Source organism: Cyprinodon variegatus, unplaced genomic scaffold, assembly GCF_000732505.1.
Source record: "Cyprinodon variegatus isolate N-32 unplaced genomic scaffold, C_variegatus-1.0 Scaffold771, whole genome shotgun sequence".
Lineage (NCBI taxonomy): Eukaryota > Metazoa > Chordata > Actinopteri > Cyprinodontiformes > Cyprinodontidae > Cyprinodon > Cyprinodon variegatus.
This window is the reverse complement of record NW_015151224.1, coordinates 284,237-295,176: the sequence shown is the minus strand read 5'-3', so window position 1 is coordinate 295,176 and position 10,940 is coordinate 284,237. Positions and strand designations below refer to the sequence as shown.

The window sequence follows — 10,940 nt, the reverse complement described above, 5'->3', positions numbered from 1 at the left end:
CCTGTGCCAGCACCTCCTGGTCCAAAGCCTCCAGTTCCTGTGCCAGCACCTCCTGGTCCAAAGCCTCCAGTTCCCTGGCCAGCACCTCCTGGTCCAAAGCCTCCAGTTCCTGTGCCAGCACCTCCTGGTCCAAAGCCGCCAGTTCCTGTGCCAGTGCCTCCTGGTCCAAAGCCTCCAGTTCCTGTACCAGCACCTCCTGGTCCAAAGCCTCTACTTCCTGTGCCAGCACCTCCTGGTCCAAAGCCGCCAGTTCCTGTGCCAGTGCCTCCTGGTCCAAAGCCTCCAGTTCCTGTGCCAGCACCACCTGGTCCAAAGCCTCCAGGTCCTGTGCCAGCTCCAGATTTAAAGGGCTTTCTTTTTCCCAAAGTCTGGCTTCCTGGTCCAATGCCTCCAGTTCCTGTGCCAGTACCACCTGGTCCAAAACCTCTCGTTCCAGTCCCAGCACCACCTGGTCCAAAACCTCCGGTTCCAGCACCACCTGGTCCAAAGCCTCCTGTTCCTGTGCCGGCTCCACCTGGTCCGAAGCCTCCAGTTCCAGTTCCACCGGGTCTGAAGCCTCCAGTTCCAGTGCCACCTGGTCCAAAGCCTCCGGTTCCAGTTCCAGCACCACCTGGTCCAAAGCCTCCGGTTCCTGTGCCGGCTCCACCTGGTGAGACTCCTCCAGGCCCAACAACACCAGGTCCGTATCTGCCAGGTCCAGTACCTGTAGTAACATAGTTGATTTGATAAATATGCACAGAAGCCAAAGACACAATGACACAGGTCCAGAGCAGTTTTCATTATTATTAATATTAGTATTCATTTAGTGTTACCTTTAGTTTTCTTTTTATATCTTTTAAAGGTTATTTATTTTGTCAAAAAGAAATCTTTAGACATATTTATTTATGAAACTCTTAGAACACTTAGGACACTAAGAGAAGCAAGGTGACACCATATACAAGCGGCACATTTACCAAAATATAAATTAGTAGGCAATGCGAGTGAAGTGTTTTGCCCAAAGGCACAACAACTCGGATGGAAGTAGAGTTTTAACTGGCAACCCTCCAGCTGCAGGGCAAATTTTTGCACCCTACTCCTACATCTCCCCAAAGCTATCTCCGTTATTGATGTTGTTAGCACAATTTTTGGTGAAATCTACTTAGACCTCCCAAATTTCAGAGCTAGTCCGACCTTTAGCGGCTCCCCCTAGAGAGAAAACTTGAGCTTAAACCTTTGTCCCAACAATGGCTCTCTACTTAAAAGCTTACCTTGCTTTTTAGAAGTCCCTCACAGCTCTGTTCTTGGATAGTCTTATTTGCTCCTTACATTCATTTTCTACATTAAATTATATTACATCACTCACACCAGATGTTAAATGATTATTTATACACATGGAAAAAATGTCTAAGAAGTATCTTTTATCCTTACATCTGCTTTGAATTCAACTAGGTGTATGCTTTTTAAATGTTGTCTGTTGAAAAAAGAGAAAAACTAAATATGTTGTTTTTCAGAACAAAAGTTGGACTTGATCTCAAACTTATTTAATATATACTGTTATATTGAATAGCTTGTTTTGTTTGGTTTTATATTTTGTTTAAAAAAACAGATTACTAGTCAGTGACAAATGTTGTATTAATAGATGTTTATGTATATTGACATATCAGTAACGTTAAAAGTTATATCACTATTATTGAATTAAAGTATATTGCTATATATATTCGTATCAAATTATTATCCATCCCTTATTTTAGGTAAAAAAAAAAAAAGAATACAGAAACATTGCCTTGTGTGAAAATGTGTCTTAAGTCATTAACCTGGTTGTACCCTTTTTAGGTTTGAAATATTATCGAAATTCAGCATTGGAAGGTCTGGATTGGGTCTAAGCAATTTAGTTGTTGAAGCCTGCAAGTAGACATAATTTTTTTTTTTCCCTAGAAGGAGCAAAGAACCTCCAAACCACCACTCTATATTTATCATTATGATAAATTTCCTCCAGTGTTTGGGAAATTATCTATATATAAGTATGTATTTATTTTGGCCTGTGGTGGTTTTGCCTCAGATATCTTCCTTCTTTTAATTGGAATATGATGGTGCTGGTAGAATTAGGGTTTAGCCAAACTCTTTATGTTACCTTGGTCTGACCATAGTCTGGTATAATCCCGTAAAGCTACAGTGTATAATACCTCAGGAAAGCTCTCTTCGCAAGCTCTCTCTTTTATTTTGGCTAAATGTTTTGTTCACAAGTGTAAATTCGCTCAAATTAAACCAATGTACAATGGTACGTTCTTAATAATCTAGCTCTGTTAAGTGACTCTTTAAAAGTTTGTAATTATATAGAGAATCTTTATTATAATGTGACCCCAGCTGACATTTAGCTTATTTTTTGTCTTCTTTTTTGTATGGCTTTTATTGTTTTTGCATTTTTTATTATTGATACTGTTAACTTTCTGCTTGAACTGTCTTCAAGTCTATAAAAGCCTGTAAGTTTTGTTTGTGAAAAAAATGTAATAAAAAAAAAAAAAAAAAAAAAAAAAAGAAAAAAAATCAATCATGCTTCCGATATAAACTGGGTAATGACAAGACCAGCTCTGCAAGAGGGAACACTCACTTGATTGGTCATCATTAATGGAGTACTTCAGTCTGCAAAGCAGATACACTCTGCCAATCCTAACTAGCACAACCCATTAGATAAAAATCTGCCCCCTAATTTATATATAAGAACATGAAATAAAAGGAGCTTAAAATTACAAAATAAAAGTCACCAAATAGGTAAAGTAGCTTTAAAGAATAAAAGTGTCACAAAATAATACTCTATTATAAACAAAATAAATGGATAAATTGTGCAATTAATAAATCTTTGAATAAATGAATACATTGAAATATAATCAAAATAAAAAAAAAATATATGAACATATTTATTTTGTTTTATTTTATTGGGATATTTATGCATTTAACGTAATATTTATCACAATTTAACAATATCAGTATTTATTTATTTAATTTTGAATTAAACTGCTTCCCATAGTAAATGGAGCTCTAAAAATTTCTATGAAAAAAAGATACACACACACAAAAAAAAACTTTGCAATGTATTATAATATGGTAAATGAGTAATTTCAAATTTTCTTCATTTCATATGTGCTTGTTTGCCTTGTTTTTAAAACGGAGGTGACTGTGAAATACAAAGAGAGAAACAAAACGTGGACAGCCTGCCTTGTTGGTAAATGGTTGTAAATATTGGGAAGGTTTCTAAACTTTATCTTCATATTCTATCTTTATGGCTCAGTCAGAGACAATCTGAAGGTAAATCAGCGCTGTGAACACTTTGGTTTTGGTATATTTTTTTAATTTTTACATATTTTTTACTCAAGCATTGTTGTTGCTGTTTTTTAAAACAATTTTTCGCTTCAGTTTTCAATAAAAGCTGAATTTTATTTGCTTTCCCTTTGAAATTGTTGTACCATCAACCAATAAGTTATTTTTAATTTATTGGTTAAATCTGGCACATTTAGTTTTACTATGATATAAAAAAAATGTCATGGTTCCTATTTAACCGAATGAAGAAATGAATAATAAATACCTTGGCCGTATCCAGCTCCACCCAGTGATGATCCATAGCCTGTTCAGAGTTTCATGTCATGAAATGCTTCACAGCTAGTTAAATAAATAAGTCTCATTAGCATTAATGTATTTATTATTCTACCTGTTTTTGGTGGTTTTCTGGTTCCTAGTCCTTGACCTCCAGCAGAATAAACACCAGGAATAGACCCTGCTCCACCAGGTCCAAAGCTGCCTGGCCCAGTGCCAACACCACCTGGACCAAAAGTGCCTGGTCTGTTTCCAGCCCCTCCTAGTCCTGTGCTGGCAGCGCCTGGTCCAAATCCAGCTTGACCAGTACCACTGGTTCCGTAACCACCTCCAGGGAGCGAGCTTCCAGGTCCAACACCAGGACCATAGCTGCCGGGTCCAACTCCAGCTCCATAACCTAGAAAGAAATACTGTTCAGTTCAAGGTTCCTTCATCTGTGTTTAAACTGCATTTATTCAACGCTGTCATACTTTTTGAGGGTTTGCCAGTTACAGAACTGGTGCCATATCTAGAACCTGCTTAACACAAATTACAGACAGGTTCCTTGTTTATCTAAACGCTCTGAACTTTTCATTTTTTATAGCTTTGAATCTACCATCAGGTCCTATGCCGCCACCATATCCTCCCGGTCCAACAGTGACTCTACCTGAGCCTGGTGCTACACCTCCTGGACCAGTTCCAAACCCGCCAGGCCCAGTTCCATAACCTCCTGGACCAGCACCATACCCGCCACTATTGGGGTAGCGTTGACCTGAGTGGGAAATAAGGGATATGTTGTGCAGCAGTTCGAGCTACGTCCTAACTTCAGAGTTTACGTTTACAAACCTCCACCTGGTAGAACCCCAGCTGGATTGTAGCCTGCAAAAGATAATACATAAGATTAATAAGTTTAATGAAACAGACATAAGCTTTGGGTGAATTAAAAACATTTTCTAGAACTAAAACTTGCTGCTCACTTTTTCCAGGCTTTGCAATGCCTGTTCCTACTCCACTAGAACCAACGGCCCCTGGCACCACCCCAGTGCCTCCAGTTCCACCTCCAACTCCACCTGGTTGAACACCTGCACCTCCTGCTAGAGCCCCGTCTTGGAGAAAAAAAGTTCATTATTTTGTTTGGATTTTTGTCATTTGGAATCTAGTCCAATTGTTTATTTTTCTATATCTGAGTAAATCTGGACCTTTAGGTGGTTTCGCTGTTCCTTCGACTGCACCAGCAGATCTCCCTGGTTGGATTCCAATTCCAGTGGCTGGAGTGTCCCCTCTTGGTACTCCTGTTTCTCTGCCTGAGACATTTCCTGCTCCCTCAGCTGCAGTCGGGCTCCCTCCAACTCCTCCTGGTCTTCCTTCACTGCTTTGCCTACCATCACTCTCCCCATCAGGACCTCCTTCCCCATCTCCCTCGCCTGGCGTGTCACCCCTAGGAACACCTTTTGGACAAACAAATACATTACCTAATCTTTGAGGCGAAGACCAAACATATTCCAGCAACATTGTCCTACAAAAATGATCATACTATTTCTCACTTTGTTTGTAACTTTTAACTAGTGTTTTATGGAAAAGACCAACAGATCGTAGTGCATATTTGTATAGCGTGTTAAGTCTTTCTAAGTCCATACTGTGTTAAGACACATTTTCACATCAAATAGATTTTGGGTATGTTTCTATCAGCTTAAAAACCTCAGGAGATAGACAAAGACTCTAGATGTGCTTGGAATCAGTTTGACTGAATAAAAGCTGGCTTTGAACACCTCATTTTGCAATGTAGTTATGGATGAATGTTTAGGATTTAATTACCCAGATTAAACTCCTCTGCACGTTTACAATACTGTCTTTGGGGTGGTAAAAAAAATGTATATCCTATTAATTCCCTTTTATGTTTTTTATGTGGGTATATATGTATACAGATTTATGAGTTCTGAGTTGTATTCATTCAGCCGCAGAGATGCAAGGCCATCCCTGAGGATGAATGAATAAAATACAAGAAATACTTATTCCCAAGCAAGATCCTTTCTCACGGTTTATTCATAACATGCTACTGTTTAACCAAAGTGTCTGTAGTTTGCTTTGACTCTGAATACTTTCGATTATTGTAAGGAAGGGAGACAAATGCTGGCCAGATCAGAACAGGGCAGATTACCGAGCAGTAAGGGCGGTATGATGTCTTGTTCTCTCTTTACAAAGATGTTATGTACTATTACTCCATTTACAATTTACTCCAGTTTATTTAACTGGAGTAAATAGTTAAGTAATTTGTTTCCCACAACACCCTGAATTGACCTTGATCGTTTTTTTTTCTTATTAGCTCTGAAAAGATTCCCTGCTCTGAGGAAAAGATAATCACCAGAGAAACATATCTCGCCTCAAAGTTTCTTTGTGGTAATGGTGTGCTCAGATTGATATGTAGTATCAGCTTTCTGTCACACATTGCATTTTTCCATATAGGCTAAAAGGGAGAGGTAAAACACTGATTGCAATAAAGGGACGTGAGTGTAAATTTAAGAGTGACTTAAGTGTGTAATTGTTATGTTAGAAAATATGATAAAGTTCAAGGCATACTCTTGCAAGGCATTGTTCTCTTAATTAAAGTGTGGTACTTGGATTTTCTCATACTATGCTTGTACTTTTTACATTGTATTCTTGAGCTGGAAGTGCAATATAAATAAACATATAAATATTATTAACCATGTTTCCAAACTTAATAACAGTAAAACATAATTCAATTCACCTGGAGGTTTGAGAGGTCTGGCTTGTGAGAGCCCTCCACCTGACAGGTCCCCACCTGAACCTGCAAAGAACAAAGTAAAGAAGTCAAAGTGAGTTTTTTACTATTGGCTTTAGCTACATGAATGCAATGATCCAGTCTCACCACTAGGGGGGAGTCCTGTTTCAGTTAAATTATAAAGAAATAAAATAGATGGAAAAGTGAAAAAAGTTTTTAAACAATTAACACACACACATCTAGATAGATAGATAGATAGATAGATAGATAGATAGATAGATAGATAGATAGATAGATAGATAGATAGATAGATAGATAGATAGATAGATATGAAACTATGAAACTATGAAACTATGTACTGCTGCACCACCAACTGTAAAGTCAGAAACACATGTTATTTTTTTGTTTGTTTTTTTTAAGCACAAAAGGTTTCAGTAAATTATTATTTTGCAGTCCTGAAAGTAACTCTTTTGGGTTTGGTTTTTACCAAGCGCCACTATTTTGTGGTAAAAGGAGTGGCCACTAACAGCTGCAAAAGCTTTAAGTATATAGAAACTCTGAAAGACTCAGATTTTGTTGGAAGAATAGCAGTATCATGTTGGGACCTTCTTAATACTTTAGTTTACTTTTCTTCTTGAACAATTTTGAAAACAGTATTTCAGTTTATTAATGTCTATACTGTAAGTCTATAAAGATTAAATCTTGATGATCATTATTATTAAAGTTAACTTACCAGAGGGAGCTCCTGTGGAATCTGTCAGACATGAGAACAACAAGTTCAGAAATTAAGCGCAAATTCTGTACTAGAAAAATACATGTGATTTCTTGTAGATGTAACTTTACTACGGTAATTTGAAATAAATTTAATTTTTATTGTAAATATAATAAAAGATTGAGATTTTTTCTCAAAAAAGTTATCAGCAAGATCATGTACAGGTAAGAAACATGTGTTCTATCAATAAAATGGGATGGTCTAGAAGTCCTTCATTTTCTATTAGATTTAAAGCTATTATTTGTATCATATAACAAGTAGCAAAATATAAACCTCTTAAAATATAGCACTCTAATTGAACGGAAGTCTGAATGGGAAGTCCAGGCTTCAAAGAAAACTTGAAATCAGTTCAGCTTCCATAATTTGTAGGAATTTCTGAAATATATCACAAATTCTGTCTGTCTGTCTGTCTGTCTATATACATATAAATTTTACCAATAAAAGGAAGAACATTTATTGCAGAACTGTGGGAAAGGTTGAACATTTTCAGATTAATTTTTGGTAATTTTAGTTAACATAAACTGTTTAAATAAATAGTGCCATTTTATTGTCATATGGGGGTCCTGTATGGGAAGTCTATGAAAATAATGTTCATATAAAGTACATTAATTAGGTCAGGATATGCCAATATGATACTATCAGCAAATACTGAGAGGGTAATATCATAACCTGATTTCCATTGGACAAAAATAAATAGTTATACTGGTTTTGAAAGTACATAAAGATTCTCACCTGGAATTGTGGTCCCGTTAAATCCTATTATAGAAAGATGATTAACAACTTCTCTTCCAATTATACAAAAATATATTTGAAATTTAACAATGTGGATTTTTGTTTTTGAGAGGTCGCCGCCAGAATTACCTGGAATTGATCCAATGATGGGAATACTGCTTCCATTCAAACCATCTCCATGTCCTCCCACTGGCCTCTCACCTACAACTGTCCCTCCTATTTTGGTATGATATATCACAAATTATTATTATTATAAAAAATCACAGCAATGAGATAGAAATCATCTTGTTTTATGTTGCTTTGGTAACTATCAGGTTGTTACAACAGTGTTGTTGTTTTTTTATTGAAAGGACATGCTATTTAAGACAAGTTTCTTGACGATGTAAAAGATTGTAAAAAGTTAACAAACCATCTCCTCCAGGAATGCCAGAGCCCTCCAAAACAGTGGTAGTACCGCTCTCAACTGGAAAATAATTAGAAAAAACAACCAAAGTTCTTAATTATAAAAGACAGAACATTTAGCTGAGGTTGTATCATGTTCTTGTTTATTTTATTTACGCGTGTACAAAGAAAAATTGAGATACATTCCGCTGCGGGTGTTGGTGTGCCATCCGGAGCTCCAGGTCTTGTTTCTGATCCAATGCGGTACATGGTTGTCCAAAGGAAATGATCAAATTATTAATTCTAAGTGGGCATTATAACTGTGCTAACTTTTCAAAAGACAGGCTCACCACCAGGGCGCGGTGTTGGTCTTGCACCGCTAGTGCTGATTGTTTCATTGCCTCCAACCCTGGTTCCTACTCCTGTCCCGGGTAGAACAGCACCTGAATGATCCAGAAATGAGGGAAAAAGAGAGATATCTATTGATGGGCTGCTCAGTGGTGCAGTTTGTACCACTGTTGCATCACAGCAAAAAGATTCCATGTTTGATTCCCTGCCCCGGGTCTTTCTGCATGGAGTTTGCATGTTCTCCCTGTGCATGCATGGATTCTCTCCAGGTACTCCGGCTTCCTCACAGTCAAAACACATAGGTTAATTGACTTCTTTGAATTGTCCTTAGGTGTGTGTGCATGGTGTATGAAGTTATGTTTCTGTGTTTCCTTGCAGCAGACTGGCGACCTGTCAAAGGTGTACCCCACCTCTTACCCATAGTGAAGATAAACACTGTGACCCTGATGGCATAAGCGAAAGAAGAGGGATGGATGAAGAAATCTATTGACAAATTTCTTCTAGACGACATTAAATGCACCACTTTCTTCTGTTTGTCAAATGTGGCTGGTTTAACTGTTCCACAATCTGGGGATAAACAATAAAACTGCTTCAATTTCACCAACAGGAAGCAAAACATCCTGCACAGACGACTAATAATGTGGTAGCCATCTTCAACCATCATCTCAAACCGTACCTTTTTTCCAAAACTGGGATAAATATTTAGAGCCGAATTTTCAAAAAAATAAAACAGTTTTTGTTGACTGAACACTTCACAGTTAAGGGCATAAGACACTGCCTAATTTGTTAAGGCAATAACGCGTCTTTAGGTGTTGAAACCACTAAGGCTGTTGACTGAACTCCATCCACCCAGTGATCTTATACCGCTTGTCTGTCAGGGTCTATAGATCTATAGCAGTGCATGGGTCGAAGGTGGAGTACACTCTGGACTGCTGGCAGCTCTATCACAGGGCAACACAGAGGCACATGACAGTGGACACTCACACCGAAGGACAATTTAAAGATGCCAATCAACTTAGCAGTTATGTTTTTGAAGTGCTGGAAGAAAGCAGAGTACCCAGAAACAACCCATGCATGCACAAGGAGAACATGCAAACTCCGTACAGAAAGAACCAAGGCCGGGAATCAAACGTGGGACTTTCTTGCTGCAAGGCATCAGTGCTACAAACTGCTACAAACTGTGCTGATGTAGGCATCCTTTGACTAAACTCTGTAACTGTGCCTCAAAAAAGCAACTTGTTTGCAAGTTTGTTTTTAGAATATTGAAATGTGTTGTTGGGGCGATAGTGACAAAAGATACATGAGATCTTCCAGCAGTTGGAAGATTAGCGGTCTGAACCTCTGCTCTATCCGTCTCAGTTTCTGAGTCCTTTAGCAAGACAATTCACCTGCATTGCCTGCTGATGGTGGTCAGAGGTCAGGTGGTGCCTGTGTGGGGCTGCTTCACTTCTGTCAGTGTGCCCCAGGACAGCTGTGGCTACAATGTAGCTTTTCACCATCAATGGCTGAATGTAGTGAAAGGGCTCCCCTGACTTGAAAAGGGGCTAAATAAGTGAATGATTATATGTTACTGCTTTTAGCGAATCTGAACTCATTCAGCATGTTTACCACTGCAATGTGAGTTCAATTAACAGGCCAAACATCTTAGCAGCATGTTAAGACTGTGTTCATTACACTTATAAAAAGTGCACAAACAAATTCTATTCCAAATATCATAAAAACATGTACAGACATGTTTGTTAAACTGAAACTTTATGTTTATTATGGGATGTTCTGAAGAGTACCCTGAGCCAGTGATGGACAACTAAAGGTTATGCTAATAAAATGCTCAGGTCTGATCTTTAATAGGATTTAGAGAACCTGTGTCCTTTCATTGTACAGTGTCATATGAAAAACAAACAAACAAAGAAACTAATGAGACAGGACAGCACCCTAAAAAAGGAGGACTTATTAAAAAAGCAAGTCTTAATGAAGATGGTTTAGGCTTATACAATTTCCCCTTGTGCCCTCATAGACCCAAAATAACGATTTCAACTGTTTGTCTTTTGGCTTCATAGAAGACAATTAATAAGACAAAATACATTTATGTTTACATGATTAAAAAAAAAAAGTAATACACTTTCATATTACCCCAAAACTATGTTTACAGACAGTATAGGAGGAAAAAATGCCCTGCCACCACAAACACCAACAGAAGAATTAACCACCTTGTCCTGCTCCCCCTCCAAGGACCCCACCTCCACTGGACCCAACTTGACCTTTACCAAAATAAGCATAAAAATATACATTTCCTGTGATTTTAAAGATTTTAAACACTTAGCAGTTTTTCTGGGTTGCTTTTTTTTAACGTAAAGATCCTTTTTTTTTTTTTCGTACCGTATTTAGAAGGTTTGGATCCAGGTCGATAACCTGTGTGTAAGA

General features: G+C 37.9%; 1 protein-coding gene across 1 annotated transcript in view; it reads right to left on the bottom strand.

Moving 5' to 3' along the window:
- The window catches only part of eln (elastin), a 41,440-nt gene that overhangs the window by 11,468 nt on the left and 19,032 nt on the right, over positions 1 to 10,940 (bottom strand). The window contains exons 28-43 of the mRNA XM_015395997.1: positions 10,896 to 10,928; positions 10,727 to 10,777; positions 8,522 to 8,614; positions 8,375 to 8,422; positions 8,200 to 8,253; positions 7,920 to 8,006; positions 7,791 to 7,814; positions 7,020 to 7,040; positions 6,293 to 6,352; positions 4,746 to 4,994; positions 4,524 to 4,652; positions 4,393 to 4,425; positions 4,214 to 4,318; positions 3,683 to 3,964; positions 3,560 to 3,598; positions 14 to 703 (exon numbers count right to left, since the gene is read on the bottom strand). Coding sequence (XP_015251483.1) covers positions 14 to 703; positions 3,560 to 3,598; positions 3,683 to 3,964; positions 4,214 to 4,318; positions 4,393 to 4,425; positions 4,524 to 4,652; positions 4,746 to 4,994; positions 6,293 to 6,352; positions 7,020 to 7,040; positions 7,791 to 7,814; positions 7,920 to 8,006; positions 8,200 to 8,253; positions 8,375 to 8,422; positions 8,522 to 8,614; positions 10,727 to 10,777; positions 10,896 to 10,928 — 1,998 coding nt within the window. The remainder of the gene's footprint in view (positions 1 to 13; positions 704 to 3,559; positions 3,599 to 3,682; positions 3,965 to 4,213; positions 4,319 to 4,392; positions 4,426 to 4,523; positions 4,653 to 4,745; positions 4,995 to 6,292; positions 6,353 to 7,019; positions 7,041 to 7,790; positions 7,815 to 7,919; positions 8,007 to 8,199; positions 8,254 to 8,374; positions 8,423 to 8,521; positions 8,615 to 10,726; positions 10,778 to 10,895; positions 10,929 to 10,940) is intronic.